The sequence below is a fragment of the Fonsecaea pedrosoi genome (assembly GCF_000835455.1).
Source record: "Fonsecaea pedrosoi CBS 271.37 unplaced genomic scaffold supercont1.7, whole genome shotgun sequence".
In the NCBI taxonomy this organism is placed as follows: domain Eukaryota; kingdom Fungi; phylum Ascomycota; class Eurotiomycetes; order Chaetothyriales; family Herpotrichiellaceae; genus Fonsecaea; species Fonsecaea pedrosoi.
In genome coordinates, this window is record NW_013550609.1 from 2672558 (window position 1) to 2700130 (window position 27573).

Here is a 27573-nt window from a genome sequence, read left to right on the forward strand (position 1 = left end):
CCAGCGGTAGCGGTAGCTGCGCGGATATCCACGGCGTGTCATCAAATCCCATCATGCATGATGGGTTGATTTATTGACTGAATAAAAGCAAAGACTTTTGGCCGACCCCCTCATTCCAACACCGTCCCAAACCAACTATGGACAGAAGACACTTCAGCACCGTCGACAGCCTCACCCATCTCTGGACCACGCTGGGTCTTCCACCAAAAGCCCTCGGGTCCGTCCGCCTCCCAGACGCAGACGCCCTGGGTCTCCCCTCGTCGTTCAAGATCGGAAACCTGGCGCAGTCGTCCATCGCGCTGACGGCTCTACTTGCGGCGCTGATCCACACGTCCCAGCGCCATCGGGGTGCCGAGAACGAGAACGACGGTGACGATGACGAGGGTAACGACACGGCAGTCCCAACGGTCACAGTCCCCCTGCACCACGCCGTAGTCGAGTTCCGGTCCGAGCGATTCCACACGATCGCGGGCTCCCATCCGGGTGGCGGACGACCGCACAGCGCCGTCGGCGGCCTCCACCACACCTCGGACGGGTGGGTGCGCGTGCACGACATTTTCCCGCACCACCGCGCGCGGGCACTCGAGGTTCTGGGCTGCGGTGCGGACGCTGACCGAGAGGCCGTGGCCGCCGCCATGGGCAGGTGGCGGTGCGTGGATCTGGAGAATACGGCGCTCGAGGCTGGCGCGGTGGTCGCCGCCCTCAGGAGCTATGAGCAGTGGGATGTTCTTCCCCATGCGAAGGCGATTAGGGATTTCCCTATTCAGATCAGGGAGATCGGTAGTGTCGACGATGGCCTCGCTGGTGGTCGTGGTGACGGCAGTCAAGGCGGCTGGCAGGAAAGAATGTCCCAGCAGAACAGTGGCGACAACTCCAATGCCAAAGCCCTCCACGGCGTCCGAGTCCTCGAGATGAGTCGAGTCATCGCAGCCCCCGTAGCCGGACGAACACTGGCCGCGCACGGCGCCGACGTGCTCTGGGTCACCAGCCCCGGCCTGCCCGACCTCCCCGTCATCGACCGCGACACAGCACGGGGCAAACGCACCGCGAGTTTGGACCTCGACCCCGGCGCCGACGCCAAAGCCGACAACCCCTCGCACGCCTCTGCGCGTGCGCGGGAGAACCACAAAAGCAACAGCGCAAGCGACAAGGAGATATTACTCTCGCTCCTCGACGACGCCGACGTCTTCCTCCAGGGCTACCGCCCAGGCAGTCTCGCAGGGCGCGGCCTGTCGATCGACGCACTCATCGCGCGACGCAGACAAAAGGGCATCAGACGCGGGATCGTCTGCGCGAATCTCTCGGCCTACGGGGCCGACGGGCCCTGGCGTGCCCGGCGCGGCTTCGACTCGCTCGTCCAGACGTGCTCGGGCATGAATGTGTCGGAGGCCGAACATTTTTCCTCTGCGAGGGACGATGCCGGCTCTACTACTGGTAGTGCTGCTCCTCACAATGCTGGTGGTGTCGGTACCTCTGGCGCGGGTAGCGCTGCGCGCCCAATGCCCTGTCAGGCCCTGGACCACGCGTCAGGCTACTTCCTCGCCGCGGGGATCATGGCCGCGCTGTACCGCCAGTCCCAGCCCGGCTGTTCTGGCTACTCGTACGAAGTCAGCGTCAGCCTGGCCGGGACGATGAAATACCTGCGCAGCCTAGGCCAGTACCCGGGCAACACTGGGTTCAAGTGCGCCGACTATGGGACCATGCAGGACGTGCCCGCCGAATACCTCGAGGAGCGCATGTCCGGGTTCGGCCTGCTCAAGGCCGTCAAACACTCCGCGACCATCGACGGCGTGCCCGTGGGGTGGGACATTATGCCGAATCCATTGGGGTCTGATGAGCCTCGATGGCCTTGATAATACAGAGAGGCCTCTGGGATCGGCTCAACCATGACTATCATACAGCGAGACCGCACAGGACCATAACATCCTGACCAAGCTGCCGCGTGTTCTCAGGGAAACTTATCTGTATAGTCACGAGATGAGGGTCTAAGTTCCTGCAGAGAAAGAAACAGTCCTTCCTCCACTAGACACAAAGACTGCCACTCCTCACCAACAAATAGATATCCCTTCACAGAAAGTGCCATGTCGTTTATTCACTCAGCTATCTTGCCGATTCCACAGCTACCCAAGACCAGGGTCGACAATTCACCCCCCTACTCAACATATTGACGTCTTTCTCATCACCAAGTCAAACACCCATCGCAACACCTCATAGGCCAATTCCACTCTGCCAGCCACCTCGAGAGCTCAGTCAGCCGAAGACGGTTGCTTCCGCACAAAGGTATGCTTGATAATATCACCTTCCCACATGTGCGACTGCCATTCCCCAATGCCATACTTTTCAGGAGCTCTCCGAACTCCCCGGCCACCTCCACCGATGATCAGGTTGCCTGGACGGTATGTCGGATCGGCCTGCATGCGCCGGATCACTGAGATATGGATTTGTGCATCATCTGGTATATCCCGAGTCTCTCCCATGGGAAGTGGCCTTGGTCAATGATTAGCGATTCATTCGAAAGCTTTGCAGGCTTCACAACGTACCAGCGAATAGCTTTCCATTTCCCATCTTGCAAGTCCATTCTTCGAAACGGAAGATATTCCATCATTTTCCAAAAACACACTGTCCCATGAGGCAGCCCCCCATTATACTTCAGACAATCGTGGATTGTGGCATCCGTGTAGCAATTTTCCAAGGTTTGGTGGAAGGAATTGCGCGTAGTGGTGTCCTCAATTTTCTCGCCGAATTCGTCCACTGCATGGGGCGAACAGCCTAAACGAGCCATCTTGCTGTGACAAGTCAGCTCCTGAGTCGGATCAAGACAGGCGTTAGAACCATCAAAGCAATACCCAGGGTCAAATTTCAGCCCGGCGCTCTCGGCCTCATGGACCATCCACACTAACGGCGTATGGCTGAGCATCCAGTGTTCTTTATCTCCCTTTTCCCACCCTCCGCCAATATCTCCATGGCCGCCCGCAAACCAGACTTCTTGCACGTCTTGAGGTCGATTGGGTTGTGACCATCGACGTCTAGCGTGCTTTCGAGGTGATTTTGCTCTTTCCCGGAGATGTTCAGTAGAAGGAGAATGCATTGGAGCAGCGAGACTTTCGGAGGAGCTCTGTGAAGCAAGCTCGGCTCCTGGGACTACAAGTTGACCGCCTGATGAGGTGGTCAATGTAATCTTCGGACCTCCCTGTGCCGTATGCTCCGCGTGGTTTTTCTCCGCTTGTGCCTTCTCGTTCATTTGCAAAAGGTCGGACTCATAGCGACGTATGTGATGGCGTCCGTGGTCCTCGGTTTGATTCTGTATTCCACTGACCAGGTCTTGACGGAACTTCGCCCGCCTTTCGTCGATCGACACGGCGTGCCGTATCACCTTTGCCGACGAACGAGCAGTGTAAGGAAACTTGCTTCGTTGCATCCAGGCCGATTCGAATCTTGGCACCGAGTTGACCGTGTCGAACAAACCAAGAAACCGAATTCGCCGAACTGGCCTGCTGCTGCCCAGGGTGTCAGAAGCTGCGCGCTGAGGTTCCGATGGTGATGGATAAAACTTACAAGGTTTCCCTGAATCCCCGCATAAATTCATACTGCTCCTCCTCATCTTTTTTGGCCTGGTCACTGCCATCATTCTTTCTGGCAGCCCATTTGGCGTAAGTCTTCCAAGCAAACCTGATGAGCTCTTCGTTGCCAGCGGCGAGCAAACCGATATGATCTAACATCTCGGCAAGGAAACGAGCTGTGTAGGCTCCACGGCTGAACCCGAAGAAGTACAAGTCATCTTCGCAGCTGTAGTAGCGCATGAGGAACTTGTACCCGCCCATTACATGGTCTGCAAATGATGTGCCGACAGCCTCATCTTTGGTTTTCAAGTACCATGATCGAATACGGCCCAATGTAGAGGTAGTTTGGATCTATCTGGTGAGCATTTCATTCATCCCACGGGGAATCTACTGCCACTCACTGAATGAGAACTGACATATGTCCCAATGCCTGGCTGGTAGAAGGTATACATGTTCACATCGGTGCGGTCAAGCATCCTGTAGAGTTTCAGGATGTTGCTGTCTGTGTCCTTCCCGCTGAACTTGTTGCCCGTGCCCTTGAGAAGTTGTCAGTGGACGCCATCAAGCGCTGAAACTCGGTGAACAAACATCGAAACACAGGACAAAAACATTCTTCTGTCGTGTTTGGCTTGGTTCCGGGACGGCCATCGAGAGCGACAACTCAGAGCACGTGAAGATAAAAATGACTAAAGATATCGGGTGCCACGAAGACCGCAGTGACAAGAATACGAATCGTCAACACGTCGAGCACACAAGAGTGAAGTCGCTGCAGACCAAGTTTATGAAGAGAAGCAGCCACATCCCGCACCCTGAGCATGTGCGCCTTGTTTAACCGTGTGGCCCTTTCCGAGCGCAAAAGAGGCAGGGTCCTTTCCTTCACGGCAGTGGCTGTCATGCACGTTGATCCGGCACAGCATCGTCATCTACGGCGAGGAGTTTGCGTCTCACCGCCAAGTATTCATGCAGAATTTGGGAATGATGGTCGACACCTCCGTGGTTTCTGCCGGGTAACTTCCGTAATAGCAAGGTGACAGGGTGGACGGACACATGGAGAAAGGTCTCATGAAGATGTGCAAAATGGTTGAGGACTGGAATGACCTGCAAGACTCCTGGGCTCCATCCTCTGAATGTTTGGTGGATGAAAGAGGGGAGGTAACACAACTTTGTCAAACATGCAGGTATCCCTTGCTGTGACGGAGGCGTCTCCGAGGACGATCATTCGCTTGCGTTGTGAGTGGGACCGTGTGACTATTTGTCTCTGATGGAGGGATCAATTGATCGTCGCTCGATAGGTATTCGGCACATCCTAAACAGGTATCAACATGGATGACACTGCTGTCTTGTTGAGGCAGACACAGCAGGTTAAACTGCATGCGGAGGGGGACTTTGTACAGAACCAGACAGGTGACCGTCCATCCTTGCCTTACGAGGTTCATGTCGCTCCGTAGATTGGTAGTCCAGACCTGCGATCGGCGTTCGAATAACAGGCGAAAAAGATAGTCGAAGTGGTTCTCCATCGTCGTCGCTTGATGGTCAAGGCGAAGGGGAAACGGGGGGAGGTTGGCCTTAGCAACTTGGTTGGCCTTAAGGGGAGCGGATCCTCCAAGCCCCGGTCCGGTCCGATCTAATTCGACCGGAGCCTCAAGCAAACTCTACCAACTCCACTCACCCACTCACTCTGTTTCCCCCTCCTTTCCTCGTTTCCCACTGTTACAACTACTACTCGTACTGTATGCGCATGTCCAGGTAAAAGATACGAGTACACCAGGTACAGGACTTTCTGACTGCTATCAGCCCCCCCCCCCCCCTTCGCCATCCTCTGTCTTACCACATACCTTGGTTCCTCGTGCGTTGATCGATCCACAATGCACAGACAACACAGGAATTGTACGCCACCATTGGCATTTGACGTAAAACAGAAAGCCCCCTATCCCACCAGTGCCAACATCTAGAGCCAACATCTAGAAAGGTTTCCCCGCCCGAGCTCCAGAAAGGCCCCAGAAGATCTGCCTCAGTGGCTCCGGATAACTCAATGAGAGGCACACCGACTATCAACTCTCCGAGCTTGACGGTGAGGTCGAAAAGAAGAGCCACCCTGACCGCTGGGGGGACGTTGAGTTGAACCCCGAGACCGAGGTGCTGATCGACTGAGGGCGCCGCGATGTCGATAGAGCTAGCTACTTGACCCCTCAGCGACAGTGAGGCACTACTCCACAAGGGAAAGGGACCTCTTGAATACCAAATGACAACAGCCTTGGAGTTGATGAACAATTACCTTGGCAGACTGCGCCAACCTGACTCTGGCTGAGCTCATAGGAAGATGGTCCTTCGAGACGGCTGTCATTTGAGCTCAGACTGGGTGGATCGATCAACACTGTATCACGGACTGAAACTGGCAGGGTCACTGGTGACTCTTGACAGCTTGCCCCGCATTGGGCGTAAAGATGCATGAAAAACAACTGCAGATGGAAGTGGCACATGCAGCATCACCATCTCATCCGAGCTCTTCTCCACCACTCCGAAGACAAGGCATGTAATTTCTTTGCTCTCAAACGCCGCTGGGTGCAGATCGCACCTGAACTTACTCGAACTAACATGTTTGTCGCCGATTCGCCGTGGACATGGAGGTCTTGTCCTCTTGGTCCGCGAGCTCGAAGCTTGGAGCTTCTTGAGATCTTTCTCACGATACTTCTTCTTTCTGCTCTCTGCCTCTGCTCCGTCAAGTCTTTTTCTCTTCACAGCTGAATACAACCCTTCGAAAACAACGGACTCAAGCAATGCCACTATTAAGAAGGCTTTCTTCCAGCTTCAAAAAGAACAAGAGTGCGAAGGCCAATGGCGTCAACGGTACTCTTACTACTGTCGACGAGGCTAAGGCTCCGGCTCCTGTTGTGAATGGTGACCAAGTGAATGGCACAAGTTCACATGGTGCCTCGATCGGCCAAAGCCTTGAGAAGACGAAGGACGTTCGACGGCCCTCGGCACCCAAATTGGCAACCACCTCTAATCCCCCAGAGGCGCCAGTGAGAGATGACGACAATGCCGTGGCAACTCGAAAGGATGTCGACAATGTCTTTACCCAATTTGCAGCACTCATCCACGCGTCGCAGCGTCCTCTTCCCACCCAGTCAGGCGACGGTCAATACCTGGAGAAAGAGGAGCCGACAGGGTTCTGGAATGATCTGAAACACTTGGGATTCAAAGACGCAGAGACAGCCTTGCATCTGGTCCAGGACAAACTCAGTGGAGGTCCAGTGGACGACCGAAAAATGCACATGGAAGAAGTTATGCAGCTGGTCGCCGCCCTTCCTGATAGCTCCGCCAATCGAGTCAAATTGACAAGTTCACTTGTGGACCTGCTATGGAATTCCCTGCAACACCCGCCTCTATCTTACCTCGGGGACGGCTACCAATACCGTTCAGCAGATGGATCAAACAATTCGTATATCTTTCCAAAACTGGGTGCAGCGAATACTCCCTATGCACGTTCGGTGCAGCCCAAGATTGCCCAACCAGGCGCATTGCCCGATCCGGGACTCTTGTTCGATTCGATTTTGGCGAGAGAAGAGTTCAAGCCTCATCCTAACAACGTTTCAAGCATATTCTTCAATTGGGCTTCGCTGATTATTCATGGTATGCTGCTTTCTCAGACTATTTGAACCCCGAGCGTCCTGACTTGTCCTAGATCTTTTTCAAACCGATCACCATGATTACAGCAACAGCAAAACTTCCAGCTATCTAGACCTGTCGATCTTGTATGGCGACACCCAAGAAGATCAGGATATGATGCGGACGTTCGAGAACGGCAAGATCAAGCCAGACTGCTTCGCGGAGGAAAGACTACTGGCATTCCCACCATCTTGTGGTGTGATGCTCATCATGCTGAACCGTTTCCACAATTATGTCGTCGAACAGTTGGCTTTGATCAACGAGAATGGTCGCTTCACACAGCCCTCTGCTAAGCTATCCGGAGACGCGGCAAAGACAGCTTGGAAGAAGTACGACAACGATCTCTTCCAGACTGGCCGTCTCATTACTTGTGGACTCTATATCTCCGTCACACTCAATGATTACCTTCGCACTATTGTCAACTTGAACAGAACAAACAGCACTTGGACCTTGGACCCACGGTTGCACAAACCGAAGACGTTCGGGGACGATGGCACCCCTCGAGGAGTTGGCAACCAAGTGAGCGCCGAGTTCAGTCTCTCTTACCGTTGGCATTCGTGCATCGGTCAGATGGATGAAGCATGGACGGAGAAAGTCTACTATGAGCTCTTTGGGAAGAAGCCAGATGACGTTTCGCTCCAAGAACTGATGATCGGATTGGCGAAATACGACCATGATCTACCAAAGGATCCACTTCAGCGTCCCTTCGCCCATCTCAAAAGGGATGCACACGGTAAGTTCGATGATGGGGAACTTGCCAAAATCATGCAAGCCGGCGTTGAAGAGGTCGCCGGTGCATTTGGTGCCCGAAACATTCCCAAATCCCTTCGAGCCATCACCATCCTTGGCATTCGGCAGTCCCGAGCCTGGAATCTGTGTACCCTCAATGAGTACAGAAAATTCTTTGGCCTAAAGACATACGACACATTTGAGGAAGTTAATCCAGATCCTTATGTGGCCGAACAGCTGAAACACCTATATGAACATCCTGACTTCATCGAGCTTTACCCTGGCCTTGCTGTCGAAGAGTACAAGAAGCCGATGGTGCCAGGGGTAGGTATCTGCCCTACACATACTATCTCACGGGTGGTGCTCTCCGACGCCGTTTCCTTGGTCCGTGGCGACAGATTCTACACCATTGACTACACTCCGAAGAACCTTACCAACTGGGGATTCAACGAGGCTGCCTCTGATACCAGTGTGAATCAGGGATGCGTTTTCTACAAGCTTATCTTGAGAGCACTGCCAAATCATTTCAAGCCAAACAGTATTTATGCTCACTGTGAGTGCAAGATGGGCAATGTCTCTGGAGTAACCGAGTAACAGCGCTGACATCAACTAGATCCCATGACAATTCCAAGCGAAAATGCCAAAATCATGAAGAATCTCGGTCGTTTTGAGGACTACGACTGGAGCACTCCCGAATTTATTCCTCCTCGTGTGACCTTGACTTCTTACGAGAGTGCCAAATATCTCCTAGAGCGCCCTCAAGACTACAAGGTCATGTGGAACGATGGCTTGGGATTCTGCATGGGCAAGGGAGGTGAGAGGTTCTGTCTCGGAGGGGACACGATTTTCCACCGGAAGCAGCGCCAGACAATGGAACAACTCATCTATCGAGACAAATGGCACGAGCATATCAAGCGCTTCTACGAGTACATCACACTCCGTCTTCTTCACGAGAAAAGCTGCAAGATTGCCGGCATCAATCAGGTTGACATTACGCGAGACGTCGGCAACCTTGCACACGTCCACTTTGCAGCCAACATGTTCGATCTGCCTCTCAAGACTGCGGAGAACCCCCGGGGCATTTTCTCGGAGCAGGAGTTGTGGATGGCCATGAGTGTGATATTCACTGCCATCTTCTTCGACTTTGAACCTACAAAATCCTTTCCGCTCCGGATGGTGGGAAGGAAGTTGTCAAACTTACTCGGGAAGCTGATTGAAGCCAACATCAAATCTGTGACAGCGACTTCCTTCGCTGCAAAGTTCTTCGACGGTTGGAGAGAGAATGAGAATGCTCTCGCAGACTACGGTATCCACATGATTCGGCGACTGAGCGAGACCGGAATGAGCACTTATGATATGGCCTTCAGCCAGATCTTGCCGACAGCCTGTGCACAGGTGCCGAACCAATCTCAGGTCTTCACGCAGATTATAGACTACTATCTGAGCGAAGAGGGTCTCAAGCATCTTCCAGACATTCAGCGTCTCGCAAAAATTGACAATAAGGAATCCGACAATCAGCTGCTCCACTACGTCAACGAGGGGATTCGGTTGAACGGCACCTTTGGTAGCTACCGACGCAGCCAAGTCAACCATACTTTCCACGACGATGGGAGACAGGTCACCGTGAAGCCTGGCGATAAGGTCTTTTGTGGCTTTGTGAAGGCTGCGAGAGATCCAAAGATCTTCCCGAACCCGGACGAGGTCCGACTTGACAGACCACTGGAGTCATATATCCACTACGGCATCGGCGAGCATGCTTGTCTCGGCAAGGATGCCAGTATGGTGGCATTGACTGCCATGTTAAGGACGGTGGGCAAACTAGAGAATCTGCGACGGGCTCCTGGACCACAAGGACAGCTGAAGAAGGTGAGTTTGAGAGTTGGCATGGATGGCGCGACAGGAAAGGTGCTGACTGTTCTCATAGGTTCCACGCGAGGGAGGATTCTACGTCTACATGCGGGAAGACCATGGCTCATACTTTGTTTTCCCATGCACACTCAAAGTCCATTACGACGGAACGCTGCCTCCGTTGGCAAAACCTAAGGCCGAACGTTGAAAGGTGTCTGGATCCATATCGAGATGTGGGAGAGGAGGTCGGGTGGTGACAGATGAAGTCTCATGAGTAACAAATGGGGGAGAATCAAGGCTGGACTTATCGGTCAATATCAACTGGCTAAGGCTCAAGCAAAGGCCGACATCATGGGGATCTTGGTCCTGCTGACAGAGGTGAATGTCACTTTTTGATAGTATAATGCCCGATATGATCTATAAGAACGTCTTATTTTTTATTGTTTTGGGCACAGTTACAATGTGCCTAAGTTGGCGGTGTCCAGGTATCAACTGGTCCTTGAATGTGTAGTAAGAAATGACAGAAGTGAGTGGTTGAAGTGTTGTATCTTGCCCACCATATCACCGGCCCTCATAGCGTCGGTAGTGAGTGCTATACCAGGGCTTCTCTCACTCAACTACTGTATTATGACTACTTTGATATTCTGCCAGACATGGGGATTCTCTATCGTGAGTCGGGGGCATTTCATCTCTCCCGGTCCCTGCTCCCCTTCATCAAGTTACAAGGTCAAATCAGCGGACAACAACTGGCACTGACTCCAGCTCTTGACAACTGGCCCTTTCCTTGATGCTGGATCGAAATACTACCTTCCTTGCCTCCTCCTCCAATCGAGATCCCAACGTCAGGCCTCCCGTGCGCTTGACATGGACTCCGCAGTCCAGGTCACACTCGCAGCCATGCTTGACCTTGGCACGAAAGCCCACCCTAGCATCTGCTGGACGCTGATCAGGTTGATGGTTTCGGGACATGAACCTTCTGTAAGGTGCCTAAGAGGAGGTCCCATGAAGAATGAGAGTTTGGGGCCACTGCAACGACGGAGCAACAGTTCGAGACCGCAGGCCCGTTTCCACATCCCAGACGGACGAGTTCTGCGGAGGCAGCTCGGGTCACTGCTTGAGTGCCCCCGTGTCTGGTATCAGTATACGGATATCCGATTGTCTTGTTAAGAGTATGGGACGATCAACATCCGGCATCCCAATGACTGAACATGTGTTACCAGCCGGTCAGGCTGCTTTGCCTTCCAGCGAAAAACAGCCAGCCACCAACCAGCCAGGGCCAGCCTTGATGCAGATCATCAGCCTCGTTCTAACTGCTGAAGCCCATGACGTCTCTTGTGCAACCCTCATTCCGTCATAGGTTGTGGTTATGGACCGAGATCAAGATGCGGGTTGTCGATGACCTGGTAGGCACGGTAGGCCAGAACAAATCAACACATGCCCTTTTCTCTGTCGTCCTAGGGCTGCACTGTTACTCTTTGTCGATTTGACTTTGAGCAAAACCAAGAAGAGTGGCTGGTCGGGCTACACATCGTTTACTAGCACAAGTCTATGCGGGTGTCCTCAGCTGCCTGGGTCTGGTGCGCCTCGTTGGGACATGGAATACTTTGGTGCTGATGCATGTCCAGATGCCACCGCCATGCTAATAAAAGGTTTCAACCTCGCTCCATTGCCAGGCATGTGTTCGGAAAGTTTCTGCACTTATTTATCTTGATATCCAACATGGCTGGGAGAAACAGCAGATTCCCCTGCGTGTTGCTGCTGCTGCTGCTACTGCTGTTGTTGATCGTCTGCTCGAGCCCTGCCACAGCTACGGAAACGACCGGCAGTCCGAGATGGCTGATACCTCGAACGAATATCACCGGGCCGAATCCAGGCGATTACAGGTGCGAGAGTGCTCGTGCCCCTGATTACTATGGAATTGGTGTCCGCCTGGTATGTTCTCACAATCATATGCTGGGGGGCCTCCACCACCCGCCGCCATCCCCTGAGCCGCCTGAGACTCATCGAGTCTAACATTTCATCGAAAGGGAATTTACTTTTCGTGGTTCACTGGCTGGGTCGTAAGTCCTTGACTCCTCTTCCATGTTCTCGCCTTGTGCCAACTGTCTCTCTCTCTCTGTCTCTTGTCTAGGCAAACTCATTTGTGCCCAGCGATATCGGTGGAGCCTTGGATACAAATGCGATCTTCCTCTTTGCAAACCTTGTGGCCATGGTGCGATGTACCGTCACAAAGGTGCTGACACAGCTAGACTGCGTGGTCCTGATGCATCTGTCAGGCGGGACCGTCTTTTCGGTGCTCAGCCTTTGGGGATACCGCACATGTCATTATATGCAGGAGGGCCCAAAGGGTATCCGACACTTCGGCGGCTTTGGCACGCACCTCAGGCTCCTGCTGTCGATGGCTGTCGCCGTGTATGGCCTTTGGTTCTGGCTATTCGGGATCCTGCCAGACACTACCGACGTGAATGTGGACACTGGCCCTTGCAGGACCGTCTATACTTTCATGTTTGCCAAAGTCCGTGCTGACGGCGGTGTGAGAATCTTCTACATTATCGTCTGCATCTGCTGTGTCATTTACTTCGGCGTCATGCTGCTCGCATCGACCCTTTCTCTCCATGCCAGGCTCGCAAAGGCAGTCGATCTGGCCAAGAGAGGCAAATGGCGTACAAGCACCCGACTGCACTATGCCACGGGCCTCTACCAGAAAGAGTAAATCCACCCCAAAGCAGTCTTGGGGGCACGGGAGGATCTTGCTGACCTTTTGATCTTCAGACTCCGCCGAATATTTTACTTCCTCCGAGTCGGCAACTTCCTCTTCATTCTGTGGTCAATGATCCTCGTCGAATGCACGCTCAACTTTAACCATGTCAAGGAAGTGCTGGGCCCCGGCAACCGGATCTTCTTCCCTTCTCAGCTCATTCCGATGATCATCGGCTGCTTCAGTTTTGTGAGGCTGGGGTACCGGGTGCTCGAAAGATGGCGCGACCCGGACGACGAGCCGTCGCTTCCCACAGAGCCTCGATCAGCCACCACACAACAGGACTTCCCGGGGCCGAAGAGGTTATTTAAGGTCTTTGCGCCACCGACAAACTTTAACAACGCCCGTCTTCAAGTGCCTGAAGATATACCTCCCGAGGACTCGGACATAGATCAACTTGTGCAGGACGAACCCGTACGGCTGCGATACCTAGTCACCTGGCTGCCCTGGCTGTCGTTGTTACATTGGTGGAAGGACGATGAGGAGCAGCGCCAAAATTCGCACAAGCGTGATGCCAATATGGAAAAGGGCCGTGCCCATTCGCCGTCCTCCACTCTGCAGGGGTCTCCAACCACTCCGACTTTTGTGAACCCCTACAAACCACAGATCCCATAAACGGAGTTTCTTGAAAGGAGATGCTTATTCGTACTCGTATGCTGAGATAATAGCTGATAAGAAGATGAGTCTCAAGTGGAGTACGAGCCTGCGGGCGTCGTCAAGCAAGCCATGAAGTGTTCGTCATGGTGTCGACCCGCTCAGTTTGACGGAGGACAATGTACCGAGTACGGGGTACGAGGTATGACTAGACAAGTATGCACGGCCTCCCATCACAAGCAGCATGGGGCTGAGGAGGGGGCGTTCATTTCTGTGACTGTGTAACGTATTGTCAGTTTCGGACCTTTCCCGCTTGTGTCTCTTTGAGTACTCGCAATCTGTGCATCTCTCGCTCTCTCCCAGCCTCGTGGACGGTCATTTAGGAGGTTAAGATGGGCACGTGTGACAAGGTGGCGCGACTTGGGTGACCATGGCGACTTCGGGTAATCACGTGCGCGGATGGCTTGCCAAGCCGGGGTCAAGGCGTCAAATTGTCCGACTTTGGCGACTTCGTGGCGTGGTTGGGGGCCGTTTTGACGTTTTGCAAACTCCGTACATACTTTCCGCATGCTGGGAGCCCAAAGCCGCCATCCCAGCCTTAAAAATCTTTCGCCTCCTTTCCCCGCGACTCGCGAAATCACGTCGCCGCTCAATCTCGCGGCTCCTTCTATCGATAGCTCGATACCAAAGGACACATAGCGCAGCAGGAAGCGAGATACCTACAAAATGGGCACGATGGCAGACATGGGTTCGCTTCGAGAAAGAAACCAAGTCCGCAAGCAGAGAGGTCAAGAGGCTGGACCATTACCTATGCAAAGTCAAACTGAGACATGGCTAATATGCATCAAGAGCCTTTTAGTCAAGTCCGCCCCGGAATCTCTGAGCCGGACCCCTGGACAAAACCCAATCGACTCCCTGATGAACCCTGTTGGATGGACGGAGAAAGCGAGGATGCATTTTTTCTGCTTGACGTGGCTTGCAGCTCAAAAAAACCAGCTGAGAATCAAGACAGAACAAGGGGCCGTCAATTTAAAAGAGCTTTCTCCCCGGAAAATCGTCTACCAATAGACTGGATGGGGCTCCTTGTCCCGACCCGTAACATCATTTTCCACCCAATCTCGGCCTGGTCGACCCCAGTCCAGCCGGCGTGTAGCCAAGCTACATCCCGGCAACCAGTTTCTTGTTTCGTCGATCCAGCTTGCCGGATTGGCTTCCCAAGCTCCAAAGCGTCACTTCGTCCGTCGTGCATCCCAGACACGGCCTGGAACCTCACCGCAGGGTTGTGCAGCTATCATGCAGGTCGACCTCATTCCTTTTGGGACAAAGTCGTCGTCGACGAGTCACTGCCGTGCTTGAGATAGGATCATGGTTCCGGAGAACACGTAACATGGCTCTGGACAAGTAGTCCGCAATGGGTGTCAAACCCTCCGATCTTGGTCGAGTGCTCCAGTCCTGATTCTAACGCATAATTTCCCGGTCTTCAAATCCATGTTGCCGCTCAACCCAGACGACAATGTCCCCCCTTAGCGGCTACACTCCACGCGAGCTAGTTGGCACGTTTCCATTCTGCTTGTTCTGGCTTGCTTCTTTGATGACGATTTTGACAATCTAAAGCCCCTCGCATCCCAAAAGGTGTGCTCATGCGAGCATGTGGCTTGCTGGATCACCATCAATTTCACTCTTAGCCCGGCTCATCCCCAGCTTCAGGCCTTTTCTGGTCCCGCCTCTAAAGCTCTTCGTTTCTCTTTCATTCGAACGACTGTGTTTCCGTTGCTGGTGGAGAGGGAGTATTCCAACGTGGACAGTACCTCGTATCTTGCCCATTCTCCCCCTTGTTGCCGTTTTTGCCTGAGCGAGCCCGTTGGTCGAAATCACATATTCTCCGATCCAAGGCCACGTCAATGGTAACTCAGCATTGTCACCCCGGGAACCGCTCCGGTTGACGTGGAAGTGGTCACCGCCAAAGAGGTTCTTGAGGAGTTGAAATCCTCTGCGTCTGGCGAGAGTGCATTGTGAAGCTCAATTGCTCCCACCGAGTGCGCAGACAAGATGCGTCTTTCTAAAATCCTAGTTTGGACGGTGCTAGGGTCGGCCCTACCCTCGAGTGGTTACGCCCAACCTGGATCAGATATACAGAAGCGACAGGAAAGCACCGACACAAACTTTCCATCTCTGACGACCGATTCGCCAAATGCTCCAACAGACGCTTCCTCAACGGCAAGCGACACGATCACATCTACACCGACCTCGACGCAGAGTGCCCAACAGTCTGGCTCAGCATCCACAACTTCGGTCAACAGCTCGTCTCTGTCCACGTCCTTGTCGACCACGAAGCATCTCTCCAGTACTACAAGCTCGGCCGTCCACACCGCCACCGCTACCCCTTCCAACAACTCCACGGCTTCCTCGACCGAGAAAGAGTCAGATGCGCTACCGATTCATCCTCGACTCACCCCAGCGTTCGGAATCGGCGGAGTGATACTGATTATCCTGGGGTCGACCTATGCTTTGATCGGGGTCAAGACTAGATGGGTACAGATCTTTTTGTCATGCGCTTTCTTGGCGAGCATTGCGACAACGGCGTTGGTCGACTATGTGATGAACCCCCCAATGACAGATGCCGTCCAAGGAGGCTTTTTCGTGGCGATTTTCATGACTGGCGCCGTCTTCGGAGCTGGTGCTCTGGTGTTCAAAGAGGTAACCGAAGGGTTTGCCTGTCTTCTGGGCGGCTTTTGTTTCAGCATGTGGCTGTTGACACTGCGGGCTGGTGGGCTAATAACTAGCTCAGGAGGCAAGGGGGCGTTTATTGGCATCTTCTGTGTGGTTTTCTGGGCCTTGTCATGGACCAGCTACACTCGCCCTTACGCACTGATTGGATCAATATCATTCAGTGGGGCAACCGCATTCACCTTGGGCATCGATTGCTTCACCAGGGCCGGCTTAAAGGAGTTCTGGTTTTATATCTGGGATCTCAACGATGACCTTTTCCCTTTGAACACCAGCACCTTCCCACTTACAAAGGGGATACGTGTCGAAATCGCCGTGATTGTGATCTGCACCATTATCGGAGTCCTTTCGCAACTCAAGCTCTGGAAAATGGTCAGATCGAAGCAGAGGGAGAAAGGCGAGCTTGACCAAGAGGGTTTCCGACAGATGGAGGCAATGGAGGCTGCCTTGGGCCGTCATCTCCAGCGACAGAACGAGCGCGACAAGTCTGAGTGGGAGAAGCAATACGGTGATCGACTCGCCAGCAAGCGCAACACGGTCCTGTGGCAGGATGCTCATCCGGAAAAAAGACATTCGAGCGTGTCAGTCGTGGCCCTTGATCAGGCGCACGATTCAAGTTCTTCCGAAAGCGTGGAACTGAATGCTTTTGGCCCCAAGAGAGCCTCATCAACCTACGGGTCGAAGAAGAGGCGGCAGAGCACGATGACGGTCGACGTCATTGAAGAGGTGGAAGAGGATACGGACGCCCTCGCCGATAAGGAGCGCAAGAAAGCCCTTCAAGCTCTTGAGAGTTCACAGACTCGCCGTAGGACGGAACGGAAAGACAGTGGTGGCTCTTCTGCAACGCACAGTACTTCCAGCACGTCGAATAATGTGAGTACAGACGAAGATGCTTACAACGATCCACCACGCCAGCTCGGCGGGTCTCCCAAGCTTAGAAGAGGGTCTCAGGCCTCTCTTTCTCGCCGGTCGAAACATTTGAGCGCGAACTATATTGGCGGCGGCTCCGAATCACAAGAACACTTGATCGACGGTGAAAGACCCCAGAGCAGGGCTTCCTCGGCTGCTGCGACTATGGACGTGGACAACGAAGAATTGGATGTGAAGGCATTGGACCTCGACCTCGATCCACAAGCGTCGTTGTCGTTGCCGCCAGAAATTGTTGTGTCCTCCATTACAAACGCATCAAACACGGCTCCAATGACGTCGGAGCCCAAAGAGAATGTCCACAGTGATATAGAAGCTCCCCCACGATCAACTGTCGGTAAGATCCCGGAACTCGAACAAATCGTTGAACGCGACGGACACTCTCCTAAAGAAACTTCCAAGTCGGACGGAGGTCTGAAGCCCGAGGGGAGCGAAGCAAAGATGGAGACAGGGGAGGTAACCAGGTCCCACTCTCAGACATCTGATGCCACCGACTCCAGCGCAGATTCTCTGACCAAGAATGCTCTCGCCCAAGTTCCCAGCCAGCTGTCGAGTGTGGTGTTGTCTTATCGCACCAACGAATGGGCAAAGCATATTGCCATGGCCGATGAACCGGTCTATGACGAGCCGGAGGCAATTGGTGGCATTGACGATGAACTGCCAACCCAGTTGGCGACAGCCACAGAGCAACCCGAACAGGTTCCTGTGGTGCCTCCTGTAGAAGTGCCGCCTGCGGCCACGTTGCCGCCCACGGTGAAAGCAGGCGGGACTGGCGTGGGGATCGTTTCCAAGCCACCCTCGAGCCAGCGGTCGGTCGCGGATCAGGAGCGTCGTCGCAGCACGGGCAAACTACCGCGATCAATGTCAGCACAAACCTTGAGACATTCGGCCAGCCGGGGAGGTCGGAATTCTCTCAATCCCGCAATGCAGACGTCACTTGTCTCGACGCCGATCGATGAAGATGCTCCAATGGAATTTACCAGCCCTAAAAGGGTAAGTCGACGCATGTCATCCCCGTACCAGATGCCGCAGCGAAGCAACAGTGGGCTGCGACCGCAAACAGCCTATGTGACGCCCGTGCCGCGTTCGGTTAGCATGAATGACCTGGTTCAAACGGCGCGGCCATTGAGTCAAAGCAGCAACCAGGCAGGGGGATCAATCGGGACTCGACTTGAGTCATACAACTCGCATCAGCCGAATCAGCGAGACCACAGGAGTGACGCGCAGAAGCGAGAGTCTCTGCTTGCCGAATGGCGACTGTCACAGCAACACCGGGCTGCTAGCAAGGGCATCAATGGAGTAATGGCGGAAGCCGGACACGCTCAAATGAAGGCGGACAGGGAAAACCAGAAACTAATGGAAGAATACCAACGAGGTATGCAGCAAAGGAAACAGCTGGCGATGGACCAAGTCATGCGACGACCGGATATGCAAGAGCTGCATCGTGAAGCGATGCGCAAGATGCAAGCGGGAGCTAATAAGAACCTGGGAGCTGGAAGAGGCTGAGGGAATGCTCGACACTCCATCCATTCTTTTTTGACATTTTTTTCGGATCTGTGGCATTGTGCCTCACACACATACACACCAGGAGTTCAACAGGACGGGTTTGAAAAGGACAACAATACGGGACCATTAAAGTGGCGGGAAAGGGGACACGGTCATTACTGGGAGGGATGGTGCATTCACTCATTTTTGAAAGCAGGATTTGCCTTTTTGGAATTGCAAAAATGGCACATGACGAGAACATATTAGATGATACCCCTGAGCCGGAAATACAAGGATACGACAAAGTAAACACCTAATCAAGTTGTGATGTTTGAGAGAAAGCCATTGACAATCGCCGGAAGATATTTCCTGCTGATAATTTTTGACCTCTTGATTGCGTGGCAACCACATGGAATTCGTTCAAAGTTACGTCAACCGGTTTCCTTGATCCGAGAAGCATTAGAAAGAAAAGATTAAGAAAGAAGGGGGGCGACATGGCGAGATGTGCTGATTAAAAAGGGGGGTCAGAGAAGAGAAGAGATGGTGATAATTATCACGTAGCTTTGCAGATACGAAGATGTGGCATATGTCTGGGCATGTGGTTTGGGATCCCACGTTCTTCTTATCGCCCAGGCGTTTCAACGGGTGCCAACCCGACGCCAAACATGCGTCAACGGGCCTGTTAGATGTTCTGGCCAGGCACCAAGGCTGCGCCAGGTACTCCAGATGGGTGCCAGAGGCCTGCGTCGGAGGGTTTTTACTCGTACCTATGTACGTAGAAGTTTAGGGGTGCATGGGAGAAGGAGTCTAGGCGACTAGGCATTTCCCGGGGGGACATTTGATGCTTATCTTCATCCCCTAACGAAACTGAGTCAAGTACCTAGCTCGCTATGCACAGTAGGTAAGGAACAAGGCTTTGGTTCCGATACCCATACGAGGTACCAGTCTCTCCACCTCGTCACCTCTTCACTTCTTCACCAGGATGCCCCAGTTTCCCCCCTTGTTCGTCGACAGACGCCGGTACAGAATCGTCTCGTTCCTCTGCCGCCTCACGACTCGAGTTTCCTTCCTCTCAGGAACAGCCTGAAGGTTTGACGAGGATCCCTTCCTATTGATCTCCCCCGTCTATCCCACGGAAATCCACCCGCCCAGGCTTCATCATCATCTTACAACCACAGCAGGGAAAAAGCGGCTTTCTGGGTTGGACCGGTGTCCCGTTAGTCCAACCAGAACAAACACCCTTTGAGTCGCCTTTGCAGACGATCCCCGATCTTAGCCAACATGGCCCGTTTCTTTTGCCTCCTCCTCTTCGCTATGCCGATACGAGGTACAGCTTCGAGTCTCGACTTCACCCACTTCCATCCCCCCGGTCACGAATTTCCACCCCCTCCAGTGACGCTGCGTGCCCAGTTATAACGCCTCGCTTCTCGCTAAATGGGCCGTGACCTTTCTTCTCCCAGGTGAACGCCTACCCCAGGCGTTTCCTTCTTATCACTCGGTATCCCCTCCGTCTGCATGATATCTCTGTAGTGGTGCGACCGCCTCTTTGCTCTGGCAAACGACTGGTCCTTGTTCGACTTGAAAGGACGACCTGAGTTTCAATCTTTGCATCTCGTCTTCCACAAACATGCCGACTTGGCTAGAGGACTCGATCGCACGACTTGATCCGCTCTTTCGGTGAAACCCCCATTTGCGCCTACTCTATCGTCAATTGTATTCTCTCAACGAACCCAAGGTATACGAGAAGATACGTAGCGACAACAATGACTGCCTTCGTGGTGGAATCATGGATATGGTACTCGGTGACCATATGTATGGTCCTTGCGCGCATGTATGTGAGACGCGGTTTCAGTCCACAATGGCAACCATGAGAGAGTCTAACATTGGCTCTGTCCAGGGCGTCACGCCTATTGCTATTCAGGTCTTTGCTACGACTCCAGATCGAGGACTACCTAATGATGTTCCTGACGGTAAATCTCCTCCGATGCGGCGCAATATGGTTTCGATGAACTAAAAAAGGCCTGCTATAGTGTCTATATACTATCTTGATCGTGTTTCTCAACATTGATCTGAATGTCTCGACCAATCTCATCGACCCGGCGACCCCTGTTGTCTTGACGCCCGAGGAGATATCCCTGCGTACCTGGGGATCCAAGACTGTTCTCCTCGTCGAACAGTGCATGTGCGCTGTGCAATGGTAGTTTACCTCCCTGAAACTCGTTCTATGTCTGCACGACCTAACAAAAGTCCTCAGGGGAACCAAGTGTTGTCTCCTCCTTCTCTACTGGCGCCTCACTCAGAATCTCAAGCAAGCCCTGGTGGTCAAAATCGCCTCCGCATATGTCGCTGTCACTTACGTCGTCATGGAGATTTTCTATTTCGCCGTCTGGTGTCGACCGTTCCACGACTATTGGCAGACTCCGACCAACAATACGCAGTGCACCACGGCCTTGCACCATCTCATCATGAACCTGGTCTTCAACCTCAGCAGCGACGTCTTGATCTTGTCCATCCCTCTCCCGCTCTTTGTCAGAGCCCATCTAGAACTCAAGAAGAAGATTCTCCTGGTGTTTCCGTTCAGCCTGGGTCTGTTTACCATGCTCTGCGCAATCTTGAGCAAGCGCCTGAGTTTCACTCATCCCTACAGTTCCGAGTGGGTGTATTGGTACTGCCGAGAAGCAAGCACTGCCATGATTGTCACGAATATGCCTTACAGCTGGGCTCTGATCCGACGGATCTTCAATCTGCGGTCCTTCTTTGGCGACTCGACCACCGGCCGTCTGCAGGCGGGACACCCGAGAGAACTTCATGGATACAGTCCGGATGCAATTGCCCTGGATAGTCAATCGCGATCGCGACAAGCGAGCCGAACAGACGGAGACGATAGAAAGTCTTCGTGGCATCGCCTCAAACTTCACCGGACAAAAGACGACACCTCCGATCCCTGGACACATGGTGAGTTGGCCGCAGAAAAAGAAGTCAGGATCGAAGCCGCCACGGCATCGAGCAGCACCAGTAGTGCCGGATCTGTTCGAAGACCACCACCTGCAGCTAACACGGACTGGACCTTGGATCGTCTGTATCCCTTGGATGATGAGGAAATCACGGGCCCAGATGTAACGCACCGAAGATACGAGGGTGTGTGATAAGGCGACCATCTAGGCGATCCCCAGGGGGGACTTGTCAGAAGCAACTCTTCAAACACTTCGCCACCCTCGCTCAGGCCGGCAACAGGCGAAGACCCGAAGCACTAGGCTTGTCGGCCACAGGAACCTTGAAGTTGATTTTGACGGCCAGCCGACCCGATTGCGCAGATTTCGAATATCCAGCTGGACTCAACAAGTGTCATCCCTCAGCCTCAAATGCTCTCGACAGCGTAAACAACCACCATGGGCTTGTCTTCGATGCTTGGAGTGGCACGTGCGAAAGAGCCCGAAACAGCCACCAAACGGCCACACCTCGAGTCATTGATTGCTTGGCATCTAAACCCAATCGAGCCGCTGCGCTGAAAAATGACGCAGCCATTTCTAAACCTGCGACCACTGCCTCGCCGCGTCTTTGTCATTCATTGAGCTTTTGTCTTCAATTGACTCACACAAAGAGCTTCAGGCAAACAAAAGACCAACTCTTCGTCACTCATTTGCAAAGAGGTAAGTTTCTCCTGCTTTCGATTCCCGAGTTGGACCTCGACGCAATAGAAAGGGGGAAAGTAGATCATGGCTGACTGGAGCGCGCCGCAGGCAAAGCACGAGCAACACGAGCAGCACAAGCCGTCGAATTCCCAACCCTCGTACACTCAGTACCACGATCCGTCGCAGGACATATTCTGGCCTGAACCTGTCGATCATTGCGCCCGCGACTCCTCTGTGGACGCAGAAGTCGACCCACAAGCCCAATCTCAACACTCACCACCGACGCAAAATGCCATCAAGAGACGGCCAGTCAAACCCATAACCTCCCCTTCTCCGATTGCTGCTGCAGGGAACGACTCGGCGCTCTCACCTATCATCCCATCTCCGCTGCACATTCGCAAACCCAAAGTTCCATCCGAAAAATTGCCGATGCGAAGCGTCCGTCTCCTGATAGCCTCTCTGGGCAACCCCCCGCCATATCATTCGACACGTCATTCAGCTGGGCACATCCTGCTGAAACACCTCGCTTCGCGCCTGGACCTCCCGCCCCTCGCCAAGTCGAAGCTGCTCGGCTCTGGTCTGGTCAGTTCTGGCGCCGACGTCGGTCGCGATGAGTACACACTCTGGCAGAGCGGGAGCATGATGAATATTTCTGGACAGGGCACGTTAAAAGCGTGGAAACAATTCAGCAGTCTGCACCCTGCAACTGATGACACCGTGACTGCGCTGGTCATCCTGCATGACGAACTTGAGTCGTCGCCCGGCACGATAAAGTTGCGCCGGGGCGAGTCTTCACCAAAGGGACATAACGGGATCAAATCAGTACAGTCGTCGCTGAAATCGGCGGGCTTGTTGGCTGCCATGGGCGACCGGTTCATCAAGGTGGGCATTGGCATCGGGCGTCCGTTGTCGCGAGAGAAGGATGACGTGAGTGCGTGGGTGCTGGGACAATTGACACACGTGGAGAAGGGCAAAATTGAGGCAGCCACGGACAGCTTGGTGGCTGTGATGCAGAGTGAGATTCGCAAGCTGGAGAGGTCTTGATTTGGGTCGAGATATGACAATGAACTCGACGATCACATTTCGTGAGCCCACTGGCACTTTACAACAGCATGGGTGTCCAGTGAGTGTCGCCAACGACTACATTACTAGGGACCTTTCCTTCAACATCTCCACCTCTGCCGTACGCCAACTTCCTAGTGACAAAGAGGGATCTGGGATCTGAGGGAACCGGATGCCCCTTGGACGGATGGTCAGGCTATATTCCAAGCTGGTTTATGATTTCTGACTCGAATTTTTTTTTTTTTTCAATGATACCCCATATAGCAAGCATATAGCAACATATCACGGCGTGCGTGGGTTTCCGGGTTCGAGGTGATGGGATGGGATGGGATTTTGTGCCGGAACGCAGAGGGCATATTTACCTCTCTATACCTATATACCTATATACATACATACATACATGTATGTAGGTACTTGGCTAGTACTAGGTAACCCATCAATCTATCCCAGGGGCTGGATCGCACGAGATATGTTTCAAGACGAGTAAAGTGGTTCAAAGTTCTTGATCAGCACAGACTGGTCGTACTTTTACGCACATGATCACCTTGTACCTACCAGTACGTACGAGTACCGAGTACATACCGAACAAGTCATTGAGCCTGAGCCAGCAAGCAAGAAATGCAACCCAGCAAAAGCGAGTTACGTGCCAATGTATATCAAGTGATGGAATACCTGGTAATCGCAATCGCAATCGCAATCGCACGGCTTGGAGGTAAATGATCAATCACAAGGCGAATAATATTAACGTCCCAGCGGCGAAAAAAAAAGGGGCCGTACGAACGAAGAGACCAAAACCACAATTGAAATGAATGGATGCATCTGCCATCATGTCATATTATGCTATATTAATGCCCTTTTTTTTCCCCCTTCGCTCAGCCTCAACTCTCAGCCGTGCCCCCCGTGCCGTCTCCGCAAATCTTTTACCGTTCCCTCACTTAACTCAACTCACCACTCTGTGCCCTCTCTAACTACGCAATACGGCGTCCCGCATTGGTCATGGCCTGCATATTTCGCATGGGGCGGTTTTCAGCTCAGCTCCAAAGTGGCCGAGAGATCGGATGGTCGTTGCAAAGATTCCCATCCATCCAGCCAGCCAGCCATGGAGAGAAAACAAAAATGGGTAAGTGGTCAAGTCCAGCTGCTGTGCTGTCGGTCTGTCGACGAGTAGAGAACAAGGAAAAAGGGTCAAGTCAGGCGCGCAAGTTGCTTTCAGGCTCTACCGTTGGTGTTGGCCGACCGATGCGGTATGCAGTCACCATATAGTGCCATTTGCTGGTTTGCGACAACCCCCCAACTGAGAAAATCCAAAAGGATACGGGATCAGCGATGTCGTGCTTGTGTAGCAGGTCCTCCGGTAGTCATGGGATCGCGTCTTCCCATACCCCCATATCTCCACATCTGATCTCACACCCCGTCGGGGGGTGTGACATAAAGGATTGATTGCTTGTTCAGACATGGGGACTCCACCGCAACTCCTTTGCGGCCCGTTTTCCATATTTTCATACTCAGTGTTGACCCGTGCATCGGACACCGAAAAGAGGCAAAATGTAAGACGTGGTCTGCGTGCGCAGCGTCAAGGAAGGCAACATAAGACGATGCCGGCGCAGGGGCCAAATAGTAATATAGCGAGTGTATGCAGAGAAAGGTGCCAGATTCGATCAGGCCAATTGTGTTGGTCATGGTGCCCGGTCGCACGACCTGGTGTGGGTTACGTCGGTGCGGATGGCACGTCCGAAGAGGTTGAACAAGTTGCGCACAGCTTGCTGACCATGTTGACTGACATGATGCGTTGTCTGTTGAGCCAAGCCAGGTAGACCTCATGCTCGTTGTCCTAGTCGACCAGCTTGGCTTGCGTATAACGAGCATCAATGGTTCTTTGAAGTCGGCCGAGAAGAGCATCGGGTGAAGTGGTAAGTGGGAGTGGGCATCCCGATGTAGCCTGTCCTCTGCTTGACATTTCCCATACGCTTTGGTGAAGGCCGTTGAGGTCCCATGGGTTTGAGAATACCCGCGACATCGTAGTGGCCCCGACCCATGTTTGCTGAGTGATTTGGCGGTTTGGTAACGTGGAAGACTGGAAATTCAAACGATGGTATTCCCTCTTGTGTATCTCTTTGGTCGTACGATGCTGATTCCTGGACGAGATCAGAAGAAACTCTGTGATGAAATGCTCAGATGAGAGAAAGAAGAGAGCCCCTTTTTATGCAGGTCCCAACGGGTAGCGGTGTCACCATGATGGGAGATGGTGGCATAGGGAAAGTTAGGATCAGGATGAGGCGGAGGTATCAAGCATGGATGGACCCAGTCAGGTACCGAGTACCATGGTAGTCGAGAGCTGATCAGTCTTGTTTCTCTTTACGTTTGTGTGTGTTGCTATTCTGCGTCAGCTGTCAAAGATGCGGTGACTATGTGGCGTTCTTGGTCCCAGCGACACCACTTCCCCTAGTTTGTTTTCGTATGCACATGCAATGCATGGTCTGAATGGAGGGCGGATCGACTGGGCCAGGACCCTTGAACCCGAAAAATCGGTGTCGCCTTTGGGGATGGTGTGGTTGTTGGGTCTTGGGGGTGCCAGACTGCGCTTGCGCTACCCCTCTCCTTCTTGTGCCTGGTGCATCGCAGGAGTGGTTGAGTTGAGCCCGGCGCGGGAGCAATACGTACGCTCCAAGTGAGGAATCGGTGAATCGGAAAGGCCGCATGATTGTTTGCTTTCGCGGATGGTGCTTGGTGCTGGTGGAAGACAGGAAAATCTGAGGTCCAGAAGGGCGGTGAAGGAGGCTGACATGGTGCATGGCCCCCTGGCGTCGGATCCATTACGATTCCTTTTCCCCACGCGCAGTTATCCAAGTCTGCAAGTCCTGCAGTCCTGCAGCTAATCTAGCAGGCTGGTGTACCATCAGGCTCTGTTTCCAGTCTAGAGTTGCGATTGGCGTCGGGATATTAGGTACATCGCTTGGGAAAACTTGCGCCATCTTCCGCCTTGGACCTACGAGGACGACTATACCAGTAGCCATGTGGATTGGGACTGTCGGTGACGCCAGAAACAAGACATCATAGGTCCCCAGCATCTAGGCTACAGGCAGAAAGTGTACAAATCACCTCCTGGCATGTGCTTTCAACCTATCCTGCTGCACAGACCCAGGGAATTGGCCCTGGAGGGAACCAGAAGTCAAGGATGAGATGCCAGGATGTCCATCAGAAACAGAAAGATGACAGGAGACAGAAAGCGGACAAGGTCAACGTCAATGAATGGTCTTGGATGGTTTTCTCGAATGTCTCTGCATCCCCGACCCTGGAACTTGCCGTCTGCGCAGAACTCTTCCATCCACTTTGGTGTTCCCACCAACATTTCCGGAGTTGTCGGTCCCTCATCCCCCTGACGCCTGATGGCCGTTGTACTCGGAAATAATACATGCAAGGCCCACATACGCCTCATTTGGTGATCGACAGCGGATTGGGAAGGCCTTAGAGGTCAACACCCCCTTCAACCTCCACACCCTGTATCTCGCCCTTCCGGAACTTGTTGGCCATTTCCTCAAAGGTACACCATTCCACCCCTTCATGCGTGTTGATCCATTCAATGAGACGCTCGTGCAGGAGCGTGATTTGAGGCTTGCCGCTGACTTGAGGATGGATGCTGATGGGGAAGACAAAATGCTCGTATTCCCGGTAACAAAACTCGAAATGCTCGCGCCAGAATCTCTCCATTTGATGTGGATCGACAAAGCCAGCAGCGCCCTGGCCCCGCATGGTCTGAAAGGCAGGCCAATCGTCAACGTGCCAATTCGCTGGGACTTCGACCAATGTCGACGGCTGCAGAGATGACATAGGAGTCATCCATTCCCCGGCCGAGAGATTCTTGTAGTCGGTTTCCTTCCATGTGGCCGGTGGGTACGGGAGGTAGTACAACTGCGAGTCGTGATGCATGAAGGAGTGGTCATACTCCAGCCCGTGTTCCTCCAAGAGCTGCACTGTGTGGGGAGAAGGTGTCCACGCAGGCGCCGTAAAGCCTCTGGGTTTCTTCCCTGTAAATGCGGTGACCACGTCAATGGTCTTCTGCAGGACAGCCCGCTCCTGTTCTGGTGAGAGCTGGGAGACGAATTCATGCGTATACCCATGGAGTCCACTGGGCGGCATGTGCACCGCATCAGCAATCGTCCATCTCATCAAATCATTTCGGGGCCACCGGGGGAAAAGAGAAAGCGGTGACCAGGGGCTAGACGAAAGACAACCTACATTTCGTGTCCGGCGTCCCGCACCTTGGCCATTTGTTTAGGAAATGACTCAATCGAGTGACCTGGAGCGAAAAAGGTTGCCTTGATGTTATACTTTTGGAACAGTGCCAGCAATCTGTCAATGCCCACCGTGGCCCCAAAGACACCACGGGAGATGTTGGTCACATCAGCCGCCTGACCGGTCTGAGTGTTGATCCATCCGCTCACGGCGTCGACGTCCACCCCGTAACCAACAAGGACCTTTTTGACCATATTTGAGGGGATTGCAGTAGAGAGCAGTGGATGTCCAGCAATGGTGGTGATGCCGCGACTGGCGAGGAGAAGTTTTTCAACCTCGGGGACTTGCC

General features: G+C 53.3%; 8 protein-coding genes across 8 annotated transcripts; 6 read left to right on the forward strand and 2 right to left on the reverse strand.

Annotated features, from left to right (window-relative positions):
- Positions 1–137: 137 nt before the first annotated feature.
- On the forward strand, positions 138–1853 carry Z517_11015 (uncharacterized protein; the record flags this gene model as incomplete). The annotated part of the gene is made up of 1 exon (XM_013424623.1): positions 138–1853. The coding sequence occupies one exon, from the start codon at positions 138–140 to the stop codon at positions 1851–1853; it is 1716 nt and encodes a 571-aa protein (XP_013280077.1).
- A 393-nt stretch (positions 1854–2246) lies between these two features.
- Positions 2247–4208, reverse strand: Z517_11016 (uncharacterized protein; the record flags this gene model as incomplete). The annotated part of the gene is made up of 5 exons (XM_013424624.1): positions 2247–2487; positions 2541–3497; positions 3556–3911; positions 3962–4096; positions 4149–4208. The coding sequence occupies 5 exons, from the start codon at positions 4206–4208 to the stop codon at positions 2247–2249; spliced, it is 1749 nt and encodes a 582-aa protein (XP_013280078.1).
- A 2129-nt stretch (positions 4209–6337) lies between these two features.
- Positions 6338–10014, forward strand: Z517_11017 (uncharacterized protein; the record flags this gene model as incomplete). The annotated part of the gene is made up of 4 exons (XM_013424625.1): positions 6338–7193; positions 7246–8511; positions 8572–9824; positions 9883–10014. 4 exons carry the CDS (start codon positions 6338–6340, stop codon positions 10012–10014), a joined length of 3507 nt encoding a protein of 1168 aa, XP_013280079.1.
- A 1511-nt stretch (positions 10015–11525) lies between these two features.
- On the forward strand, positions 11526–13179 carry Z517_11018 (uncharacterized protein; the record flags this gene model as incomplete). Its single annotated transcript, XM_013424626.1, has 3 exons — positions 11526–11738; positions 11938–12515; positions 12579–13179. 3 exons carry the CDS (start codon positions 11526–11528, stop codon positions 13177–13179), a joined length of 1392 nt encoding a protein of 463 aa, XP_013280080.1.
- Positions 13180–15207: 2028 nt separating this feature from the next.
- Z517_11019 (uncharacterized protein) lies at positions 15208–18318 on the forward strand (the record flags this gene model as incomplete). The annotated part of the gene is made up of 1 exon (XM_013424627.1): positions 15208–18318. The coding sequence occupies one exon, from the start codon at positions 15208–15210 to the stop codon at positions 18316–18318; it is 3111 nt and encodes a 1036-aa protein (XP_013280081.1).
- Positions 18319–20060: 1742 nt separating this feature from the next.
- Z517_11020 (uncharacterized protein) lies at positions 20061–21443 on the forward strand (the record flags this gene model as incomplete). Its single annotated transcript, XM_013424628.1, has 4 exons — positions 20061–20128; positions 20195–20267; positions 20328–20494; positions 20552–21443. The coding sequence occupies 4 exons, from the start codon at positions 20061–20063 to the stop codon at positions 21441–21443; spliced, it is 1200 nt and encodes a 399-aa protein (XP_013280082.1).
- Positions 21444–22013: 570 nt separating this feature from the next.
- On the forward strand, positions 22014–22973 carry Z517_11021 (uncharacterized protein; the record flags this gene model as incomplete). Its single annotated transcript, XM_013424629.1, has 1 exon — positions 22014–22973. The coding sequence occupies one exon, from the start codon at positions 22014–22016 to the stop codon at positions 22971–22973; it is 960 nt and encodes a 319-aa protein (XP_013280083.1).
- Positions 22974–26456: 3483 nt separating this feature from the next.
- Positions 26457–27478, reverse strand: Z517_11022 (uncharacterized protein; the record flags this gene model as incomplete). The annotated part of the gene is made up of 2 exons (XM_013424630.1): positions 26457–27117; positions 27228–27478. 2 exons carry the CDS (start codon positions 27476–27478, stop codon positions 26457–26459), a joined length of 912 nt encoding a protein of 303 aa, XP_013280084.1.
- Between the last annotated feature and the right edge of the window lie 95 nt (positions 27479–27573).